General features: G+C 40.2%; 1 protein-coding gene across 1 annotated transcript; it reads left to right on the top strand.

The window, feature by feature from the left end:
* Positions 1–383: 383 nt before the first annotated feature.
* Positions 384–2,701, top strand: LOC107296038 (ubiquinone biosynthesis O-methyltransferase, mitochondrial; the record flags this gene model as incomplete). The annotated part of the gene is given in 2 exon segments (XM_015825379.2): positions 384–543; positions 2,189–2,701. Coding segments are annotated over 2 exon segments (351 nt in total), but the record flags the coding sequence as incomplete, so codon positions are not given.
* Between the last annotated feature and the right edge of the window lie 8,760 nt (positions 2,702–11,461).

The following is an 11,461-nucleotide window of genomic DNA, read 5'->3' as shown; positions in this document are numbered from 1 at the left end:
CTCATTGCTCCAAGGTAAAATTTTGTTCATAATATATTCTGATTATCTAGACTGAACACAGTCAGAATCTTCATATTATTCCCTTTCCATTCCGAAAATATTGATCTAGGCAATCTAAATGGTGAATAAATATGAATTTTATTCATTTATTTTATTTTGTACGTTATTCAATTTTTCCCTAGGGATTTGGGCAAAGAGCATTAATTTTTATCAGCTACATAACTTTTTTTTCAGTAGAGTCCTTTTATCCATATATAGATGTAACTGACTTAAACTTTTTACATTTAACTTTTTAAACCAAATGTAATTATATTCTTTATATGATTTTTTGTTGTTAGTTGCATAAATAACCAAGTTGCAAATTGCTCTTTGTTTTATATTAGCCCGAAGGTTCCCTCTTTATCACTACACTGAACAAAACTCAGCTCTCCTATATTTTTGGCATTGTTGTTGCTGAGAAATTACTGGGTATTGTTCCAGTAGGCACTCATGACTGGGACAAATTCATATCACCTGAAGAGTTAGAGCGTCTTCTGGAATCAAGTGAGTATTAAACCTCAAGGAGGCAAGCAATCATATAGCATCCTTTAAATACTAGTTGACTTTGAGTTCTCTGTAAGAAAGAAGTTGCACAAAGAAAACACTTCGGTCAGATGATTTTGAAAAATGAAAAGTTAGGACTCTAGTAGTGCATCTTTGCTCAACCTGGTCTCTTCCAGCTGAGCCAATTCATTGTTGGCACTATTGGTTGAGAATTCAGGAGTTCAAGTCATGGCACATCTGGAGAATTCCAAGTGGAAGGAGAGTGTGACAGCAATTTGGTGCCTTCCAGATAAGTTGAACTGCAACTTTTATCATTACTGATTCATAGGATATTTATATAGATCTGATTATTTTAGGGAGGAGATACAAAAATACTCCTTGGGCGTGAACTTGCTTTTCTAAGGCATATTTTATTCCATGTTAGCGTTCTCTGATTAAATAGTTGCAATTTTAACATCAGCTCCCCTACTACTACTATTACTGCTGCTACTTTTTGCATATATTTCCCTTGGGTGCGTGCTTGTGTTTTCATACTCCCTTCCTCTCCAATTTCTTCATTCTCCAGTGGGATGAGGGGAGAATAAAAGAAGTCAGCATGCAAGAGATTGCTTTCCGAAACTGCTTGGGTTCCCGCACCCCCAATCCCAAAGTGGAGAGATTGGAGAAGAAACAGAGCAAACAGCACACAACAAAGTAAACAGAGTAAACACCCCACAATGGAGAATACACTGGACCAGTGGTGGCGAACCTATGGCATGGGTGCTAGAGGCGGCACTCAGAGCCCTCTCTGTGGGCACGCGTGCCATCACCCCAGTCCTAGGCCTTCAGCTGGGTTTTATAAAACCTTTTCGCTTTAGGCCTCCACCGCCTTGTGCAAAAAAAAAAAAAAGAGGTTCAATCAGTCAATTTCAACTTCTCAGGGAAAAAAAATATCTTGCAAAGTTGGAATTGATTGATTGAACTTTTTAGTCCCACCCAGTCTGCCATTACCACCGCAGCCACGCCCAGCCAATGGGCCACACCCAGCCAATAGGCCACGCCCAGCCAATGGGCCACGCCCACCTGGCACCTGACGATGCATAAGTGGGTTTTGGGTTGCAGTTTGGACACGGTCTCTAAAAGGTTCGCCATCACTGCACTGGACTGTTTGCATAGTGTACTTGGGACTCCTGGCACCAGCACATTGCTTTCAATGTGTTTTTTCCCACTGTCTGTTTACTTTCCCTTTCGCCAGTGCCTATAAATGCAAACATTTGCTCCCTCCCTCCTCTACCCCAGTGCCAGGGTGAACATTCCAAAGGAGAGGGAGTGGGTTTGGAAGCAGACAAAAGCCAGACGTGTAACACTGATTCGTCTTCACACTTTCAAGCTGGCTATCATGGCAGGCCCAGGTGAGCTTTCCAAAGGGTGGAGGAAGTGAGAAAAGGAAAGCACAGTCATGGTCACATAGTTTCCCACTTCGTGACCTCTTCACTTAACAGAGCAGCTGGCCCCAATTGTAGTCGGTAAATGAGGACTACCTACAGTAATTTCACAGTTGTGTCAGAATTATATTGCAAGAGCTTGGAGGCATTCAGTGTAAATGATAAGCTTTTTTTAAAAAAAAATGTCCTCAATCTGTTCCCTTTCTTTTTCTTACCTGCAGATGGTTTTTCAGTTAAGGTGGTCAAAGGCATGTTATACAACCCTCTTTTTGGATCCTGGAGCTGGACTGGAAACACTAGCATTAACTATGCACTCCATGCAATTAAATCAAGCATGCACGAACAACAGGATCTGAAGGAAGCCTCCACAGAGCATCAACAAACAGAAGCTAACATCAGAACTGCTAGCTAAGACAAAGTGTATAGTTGCTACGGAAGCACGGAAGAAGATGTGATAAATAGCTGTGATAAATAAGAAAGGGGCAAGCAAAATATTTGCTGCCATCTGAGCACACATGCTAGAGGAATTATTGTTCATAGTATCAGATATTTGTGGGTACTGGCTGGAAGTCTGAAATAATTGTCAGAATGATTGCTTTTAAGACTTTAGAATTATTGGTTTTTATTGCCATTTATAAAATCATTACATTCAACAAATGGTCTGTTTTTAAATGTAAAATCGTATACACCACTTTGCTTATTTTTTTCAGGGTTAACTTTGAGCATGAAGTTACAGCTCTAAAGAAAGTGAGGCCAAATTCTATGTAAAGACCAATTTTTGAGCCTAGAATTTGTAAGTGGAAGTTCCAAGTTACCCACTTATTCAGATAACATAGGGCAGGGGTAGGCAACCTCTGCTCTTTTATGACTCATGGACTTCAACTCCCAGAATTCCTGAGTCAGCATAGCATAGCTGACTCAGGAATAGCTGACTCAGGAATTCTGGGAATTGAAGTCCATGAGTCATAAAAGAGTCATAAAAGAGCCGAGGTTGCCTACCCCTGACATAGGGCCACCAAATCAAATTCAAAAATTCAAATCACCAGCAGAGGGCAGAAAAGTGATGCAGAAAAATTAACTCTTTGCTGCCTTCTAGTGGCTATCTGGAATTTGAAGCCCAAAACTGGTAATTCTAATTGCCAAGCCTCACCTGCCTTTTGTATCACCCCCCTCCCCAATTCTTTTAATTAAAAAAGAGTGACATTGAAATGTTGCAGAACGCACCTTGCCCCATCATCATCTTTATTTCTAAAAATGCTGTGGGAACCAAACAGGTTTCATGCACTTACTTGGGAATAAAAATAATGGGCAGCTGTAAACATTTGCTTAGAAAAAAAAGAACTGAATTAAACAGCGATAGTAGAGAATCTCTTTTGTGTGTGGGGAGATAAATAGGTGGCCTTCTAATTTGGTGCTTTGTTGCTAAGTTCATATGTATATATGTATGGAATTGTGGATAAAGCTCACATGTCAGTTGCAGAAGTGTCCATGACAAGTTGTTGAGGTTTAAAATGTATGTGGTGCCCAGAACGCATTAGAGACAAATTGTAACTAGCTGCTACAATGGTTTTTAAACAGGTTTTATTAAATAAATCAAAGTTGAATTCACATACCCTGCTAAGACAAAATACAAAGATAACATGGCTTAGTGTGATGTATGAATCGGATTCTATTACAGCTTTGGTTCATGACATTAATGCACATAGAGATCCTAAATACTTTCCTTGATGTAGAAAAGCAGAACAAGGGAATGGGATGCATTGTGTGAATTGTCTATTGGGAATGTAAATCCTTCCTCTTTTATCGGGCTTTCTTCCCTTCACAGAGATTTTCTACTGAAAACGTTAGGAAATAACCTTCACCTTTCTATATCTGTTTCAGGACCTATTTGCTTTATGGTGGAAGGTAGTATTGGAGTATTAAATGAGGAAATTTGGGGTAGTAGGAGGGGAGAACATGATCATAACTGGTAGGAGATGATCAGTGCTTGCTTCTTTGAATGTTTAGTTACTTTACTCTATGGGCAGAAGAAAACTGACACCAGTAAATGGATCAGGAGGATCGAGGAGACAGCTGGCGGCAGCGCGAAGCAGCGGACCAGTGAGGCAGCTGGGGGCAGCGCCGAGGAGGTGGTTGGAGGCAGCGCGAAGCAGCAAACTAGTGAGGTGGCTGGCGGCGGCAGGGACTGGGAGGGCTGCAGGCGGCAACGAGGCAGCACAACAGAGGCAGCGGAACAGCGGAGGACCCGACCGGCAGCTGGAGAGAACCTGGCTGAACGTCGAAGATGAAGCAACGGCTAAAGGCAACTGAGGGCACCTAGAAAGACCGGGTGAGCACAGAAAGGCAGTCAAAAAAACAAGGCAGAGGGGATAGAGTTAAATAAGGAACAAATTAAGAAAAGGAGAGATAAGGATGAATTTTTAGGCAGAGAGCAGAAAGCAAAAAGCAAAACCCTTGTTGTGGAGAAAGCAGCCCTTCCCTTCGTTAAATAGCTCTATTCTAACATTAATGTTTAACCTCAATACAAACTGCAATTTTTTCTCTTAAACCCAGGGGTATACTACCACATACTTTTATCTATACCAGAATAATAAGGCACAAAAACAAGCACAAACAGGCAAAAAAAGATAGAAAAAATAGGCATAATTACCTAGAACAGAGAAGCTAGAAACAAAGCTAACAGCAAAGCACATCCACCAACCAAAAAGAGGGATTTTCAAACAACAAACTCATGGAACATGTGACTGATACTATTGTGGTACGCAATACATGTTCCATGTATGTGCTTATGCCCAAAGAACACCCAAACTATACGTGCATTAGATATAAATTATGTGAACTACTACAGGAAAAAGGAACTTAGAGGCAACTCTAGCCAAACCCCAACGTACAAAAGAAAGCTCCACCCAAACTGAACCAAATAATGAACAAATAACTCCCAGTGGATTTGACCCTACTGATAAACCCTTGGAGGAAGACAAATGGAGGTATGTCACACATAGAAGCAAACACAATACTCAAAGAAAGAAGCAGCATACAACTAACAAACCTCTTCTGCCCAATCCAACCCAACCAGAAGCAGCCCCATTAAAATTGAGCGATCAATTTTTCCCCTTACATGGAAACATGCAGACCCACAACCTCCCCCTCAAATAAAACATGCAGACACCTAGCAAAGAAACAACTTCAAATATCCTTAAAAAGTCACTTCAAATATCCCTAAAAAAGTCACATCAACAAACACACCTGACATAAACAGAAAAGTACTCCAAACTACAGCCTCCCAAAAAGAAAGGAGAGTGTTGGTAATAGGAGACTTTATCCTCAAAGGAAAAGAATCATCCATCTGCAGACCAGACATACAATCCAGGGAGGTATATAGTCTCCCTGGAACAAAAATCAAAGATGTGGCTGAGAACCTAACCAAAATAATTAGGCCCACAGATTACTACCCCCTCCTCCTTCACATTGGGACGAGCGATGCAACAAAGAACCTGAGTACAATAGTATGAGATTACAAACAACTAGGCAATAAAGTTAAGAAGCTAGGAGCACAAGTAATGTTCTCATCAGTACTCCCAACGAAAGGCCAACATCCATTGAGGGAAAAAAGAATTTTAGAAATAAACCATTGGCTAAAGGATTGGTGTCACCAAGAAAACTTTGGTTTCCTGGATCATGGACTGCATTTCCTATGTGAAGGACTCTTGGCAAGGGATGGGTCGCACCTCATGAAAACAGGGAAAAATGTACTTGGAAAAAGACTGGCCCAACTCATCAGGAGGGCTTTAAACTAAAATCGGGGAAGGGTGTCCAATCTCTAGAATCTCTAGAACCCAAAAACAATCACAAATCACATGAAAACAAATCAAACAATGAGGTAGGCAGTGATGAGAAAAAAACTCAAACAACAATCAGGAGATGCAGGAAACATACCCGTGGACAGGCATAAAAGTCTTAAATGCTTATATACAAATGCTCTATACAAATGCTCAAAGCTTGGGGGAAAAAAACAGGGCAAACTAGAATCAATAATACATGAAGGAGGGTATGACATAATAGGCTTTACAGAAACCTGGTGGGACGAAACCTATGAATGGAATGGACTGATGGATGGATACAAATTGTTCAAAAGAAAGGGTCTACAAAAAGAGGAGGGGGAGTTGCATTATATGTAAGAGAACACTCATACCTACAGAAATGCACATGATCAAAGATAAAATCTCTCCAGAATGTATATGGGTCAATATAAAAGAGAGAAAAATTGACATTGACATAGGTGTATGTTACAGGCCACCCAACCAATCAGAAGAAATAGATGAACTCTTTGCCAACCAGTTAACAAATGTATGTAGGAAGCATACCACAGTAGTAATGGGAGACTTCAACTATCTGGATATCAACTGGGAGACAAACTGCAGTGAGCAGAAGATCAAACAGATTCCTAACCAACCTAGCCAACAACTTTGTCACCCAAAATGTGAAGATGGGAATTAGACATAAAGCTATACTGGACTTAATCATTACTAATAGAGAAGAAGTGATAGAGGGAGTTTAAGTTGCCAGAACCTTGGGGGAAAGTGACCACGTCATACTGGAATTTAATATAATGCAAACACTAGCAATAGAAAACAATCCAACCAGTGTCTTAAACTTCAAAAGAGCTGACTTTAACAAACTCAGAGAGAACCTAGGAAAGATCCCATGGATGAAAATCCTAAAGGGGAAAACTCTGAAAAATGCGATCATAAAAACCCAGACCAGCACAATACCACTGAAAAAGAAAAACAAATTCAAGAAGAAACCAGCATGGCTGCACAAAGATCTCTCTGACAAACTGAAAGACAAAAAGGACAAATGCAAAAAATGGAAAGAGGGGCACATAACTAAGGCTGATTATCAGCAGACAGCCAGAACATGCAAAGATGAAGTCAGGAAAGCAAAGGCTCAGAACGAACAAAGACTTGCAACAGAAATCAAGGATAATAAAAAAAGTTTCTTCCAACACATTAACAACAAGAAAAAAGTCAAGGAAACTGTAGATCCACTAAAGAGAGAAGATGGCAAGGAAATAACAGGCAACAGGGAGAAAGCAGAACTGCTTAACTCATACTTTGCATCAGTCTTCATACAAAAAGAAACTATAGCCCAACATACAAAAATAACCACTGCAAAAGACAAACTAGAAACAAAAATTAAAATAAGCAAGAAAATGGTAAGAGAACCCTATCTGACCTTGACGAGTATAAATCACCAGGACCCAATAGATCACATCCCAGAATTCTGAAGGAGCTGGTAGATGTTATCTCAGAACCATTACACCACGTCTTTCGTAAATCCTGGAGCACTGGGGAAGTACCTGAGGATTGGAAAAGGGCTGATGTGGTTCCCACCTTCAAGAAAGGGAGAAAAACGGACCCAGGAAACTACAAACCAATCAGTTTAACATCAATACCTGGGAAGATCCTAGAAAAGATAATAAAAAACCAGATCTGCGAATAACTAGAAGCAAACAAATTTATAGCTAGTAGCCAGTATGGGTTTGTTAAAAACAGATCATGCCAGACCAATCTTATTTCATTCTTCGATAAAGTGACTAAACTAGTAGACCAGTGAAATGCTGTGGACATAGTATACTTAGATTTCAGTAAGGCATTTGATAAAGTAGACCACAACCTACTCCTTGGTAAGCTAGAAAAAAGTGGAATAGACAACATCACCATCAGATGGATCTGTAGCTGGCTGGCAAACTGTACTCAATGAGTAGTCCTCAAAGGCACCACATCCACATGGAGAGAAGTAAGCAGCGGGGTATCACAAGGTTCCGTCTTAGGCCTAGTACTCTTCAATATCTTCATCAATGACTTAGATGAGGGAATTGAAGGGGAACTCATCAAATTTGCAGATGACACCAAACTGACAGGAGTAGCCAACACCCCAGAAGACAAACTCAAGATCAAAAAAAGATCTTGACAAACTTGAACAATGGGGCCTATCCAACAAAATGAGTTTCAATGTGGAGAGAAGCAAAGTTTTACATTTAGGCAGGAAAAATCAAAGGTACAAGTACAGATTGGGCGAAAACTAGCTCAAAAACAGTAACTGTGAGAGGGATCTTGGAGTCCTAGTGGACAATTACTTGACTATGAGCCAGCAGTGTGCAGCAGCCGCCAAAAAAGCTAATACAATCCTGGGTTGTATAAACAGAGGCATAGAATCAAGATCACATGAAGTATTAGTGCCGCTTTATAAAACCCTAGTAAGACCACACCTGGAATACTGCAGCCAATTTTGGTCACCATATCACAAAAAAGATGTTGAGAGTTTGGAAAAAATTCAGAGAAGAGCAACTAAGATGATCAAAGGCCTGGAGACTAAAACATGAAGAACAGCTGCGGGACTTGGGTTTGGCTAGTCTAAAGAAAAGAAGAAATAGGGGAGACATGATAGCAGCATTCCAGTATTTGAGGGGCTGCCACAAAGAAGAGAGGGTCACGTTATTCACCAGAGCACCAGAGGGAAGGACGAGAAACAATGGTTGGAAACTGACCAAAGAGAGAAGCAACTTGGAATTAAGGAGAAACTTTCTGACAGTGAGGACAATTAACCAGTGGAACAGCTTGCCTCCAGAAATCGCGGGTGCTCCATCACTGGAGATTTTTAAGAAGAGACTAGACAGTCACTTGTCTGAGATGGTATAGGTTCTCCTGCTTGAGCAGGGGGCTGAAATAAAAGACCTCCAAGGTCCCTTCCAGTTCTATTCTATTCTATCACTAATGTTCTAGTCAGACTTGCACCATAGAGAAATACTTTTTATGTGTTCAGTGTCTGAGTTTTGCCACTGTTTCATCTTCACATTGTATCTTGGCTACAAAAGTGCTTGGAATTATTTTGTTGGATATTGATGTCACCTGCTTTAAGAAACATAGATTGCAAAATATGCTTCACAAGGAATGAAGCAGTATATTGTATTGAAAGGGCAGTAATTCAAAATGATTTGAATTAGAAATAGCTAAGGCATAGTCTTAGAAGTCCTAAGATCTGCATTGCACTTACCATATTTTAAAAATAAGCCACAAACATTTTAAGCATTAGCAACATCCATAAATATTTTATATGAGGTTATGATAGTGCCATTGGTGCCTATCAGTTGAATAATGGAACTCTTTCCTTCTTTCCATATATAGCAAGAAAAAGACAATGATAGTATACTTCAGTAGTTGTTTGTAAGGAGAAACTGTTTGCCAAGTTTAATTTATTCAGTGAACTTCAAATTACTATATTATATTTCTTGAATGGGGACATGTATAGTGTCCTTTGCTCTGCTCTGTTAAAACAGCTAAGCTCTTGCATCAAAAGGATCTCATTCCTTGCCAAAGGCTGTCTTCAACAATGGTATCCAGAAACTGATTCTGGAGAAGGCTCGTGCATATTCTTTGGACAGCAAAGGTGACTAACAAGCAAGCAGTGGAGTGCATAACACCAGACATGTCACTGGAAGGCATAATCAAAAACTGTGTCTCACTTAATTTGGCCATGTCATGCAGAGGAATTAACTGGAGAAAGCGATTATGTTTGGAAGAGTTAGTGGTAAAAGGAAACCAGGCCCCCAAAGAACATGGTGGCTGAACAACATCAAAGATGACACAAGCCAGGGCATAGAACAACTCAAAAAAGTAGTGCAAGATCGGAAGACATGGAGAGATCTGGACTGTAGAATCGCCAAGAGTCAGACATGACTGAATGGATAACATCATCATCACCACCACCCACCATCTTTGTCATCATCATCATCATCATCATCATCATCATCATCATCATCATCATCATCATCATCATCATCATCATCATCACATCATCAATATTTAAAAATTAGCAGTCCAGGGAGTAAGCAGATACAGCCCTTTCTGCTTTTTCCCTAAATAGATTAGCTTTTAGAATTTATGTAAGTGAGGAAGAACTACTTCTGCATATTGGTAGTTCTGCTATAAATTTTGCCTAGTTCTCAAGAGCAAGGAGCAATGGGGTATCACAGGAGTGCTGTACTATTCTTAACTTGAATTTTGGCTCAGAAGCAGTCCCTTCAAACTGAGTCTTAGAAATGGTTTCAACTATTTAATCTCTTCCTGTTTGGGATAGACAATAAAGTGTCTCAAAGGTACCTGAAAGCTGGTGATTATTTCACTGGATTATTTTAGAAACCAAAGTAAAATCCATCTTGGTAACCCGAAAAATTAAAGCAAGCTATTTATCTTTAGAGTAAAAGGTTGAGAGGAGATACCTTAGTAAGATGTCACTAGAGAATATTAAATATTGTATGTATTTGCTAAGGTAAAGAAAGATCCTCCACTCCTTACTATTATTTTGTTTAGAGCACTTAAGCTGGCACAAAAATGTGCTAGCAGAGACAGGCCCCTTTTTAATGTATAGCTTCTTGTACAATCTATGGTTGTGCTGAAATAATGAGGTACGATATTAGAATAGAACATTTGCTTAGAATAACAAGAGTTGGAAGGGATCTTGCAGGTCATCTACTCCAAGCCCCTGCCCAAGCAGGAGACCCTACAGTGCCAAGGATAGGCAACCTTGGCTCTTTTATGACTCGTGGACTTCAACTCCCAGAATTCCATGCTGGCTCAGGAATTCTGGGAGTTGAAGTCCACGAGTCATAAAAGAGCTAAGGTTGCCTACCCCTGCCCTACACCATTTATTTCTGTCATCTCAGTAATGGCTGAATGATATTTGAAAATGCTTTAAGTCAGCGGTCCCCAACCTTTGTGGTTTGGCGGCCTGGCTGGAGGAGAGAGGGATACTGGGTTGTGTGAGGGTGGTCCACTTCCGAATAGGCCACAGCCTGGTAGTGAGCTGTGGCCCAGGAGTTGGGGACCCCTGCTTTAAGTCACAAGTGGGGATCCTGCTATAACTCACGAGAGGCAAGAAAAGCAGAGCCAGTGTTCTTGGGTTTGTCTTTGGCAATCTTGCAGTTCAGATACTCAATTCTTTGTCTCATCCAAATTTGGCTAATTTCTGTAAGAAAAAGTCAATGTGTACATTCAGTTGTATGTAATAAGGTTTGTCTATGTGCAAAGACCCTGCAAAAAATTACGGATGGGGATGGATACTTTCTGGAACCAATTCTTTTATGTAGAACAGTGTTTCTCAACCTTGACAATTTTAAGGCATGTGGACTTCAACTCCCAGAATTCCACAGCCAGCATTGCTGGCTGTGGAATTCTGGGAGTTGAGGTCCACATGCCTTAAAATTGTCAAGGTTGAGAAACACTGATGTAGAAGAATATTTCTTAAGTAAAAAATAGGGAAACATGGAAATTTGATTATAGAAAAAGGTCAATTGCCTTCATAAGAGAGAAATGGCTGCAGTGAGTCCCGATATAAGGTTTGCAGAAGAAAAGGAACCCGGGAATGGCTTACATCATCCCCCTTACAACATTTCCTTTCAGTAAGAGATTTATTTTCAAAACCACCTGCTTGCT

Source organism: Protobothrops mucrosquamatus, unplaced genomic scaffold, assembly GCF_001527695.2.
Source record: "Protobothrops mucrosquamatus isolate PMUCROS unplaced genomic scaffold, P.Mucros_1.0 scaffold2606, whole genome shotgun sequence".
Classification (NCBI taxonomy): domain Eukaryota; kingdom Metazoa; phylum Chordata; class Lepidosauria; order Squamata; family Viperidae; genus Protobothrops; species Protobothrops mucrosquamatus.
This window is presented reverse-complemented; position numbering and strand designations above follow the sequence as displayed.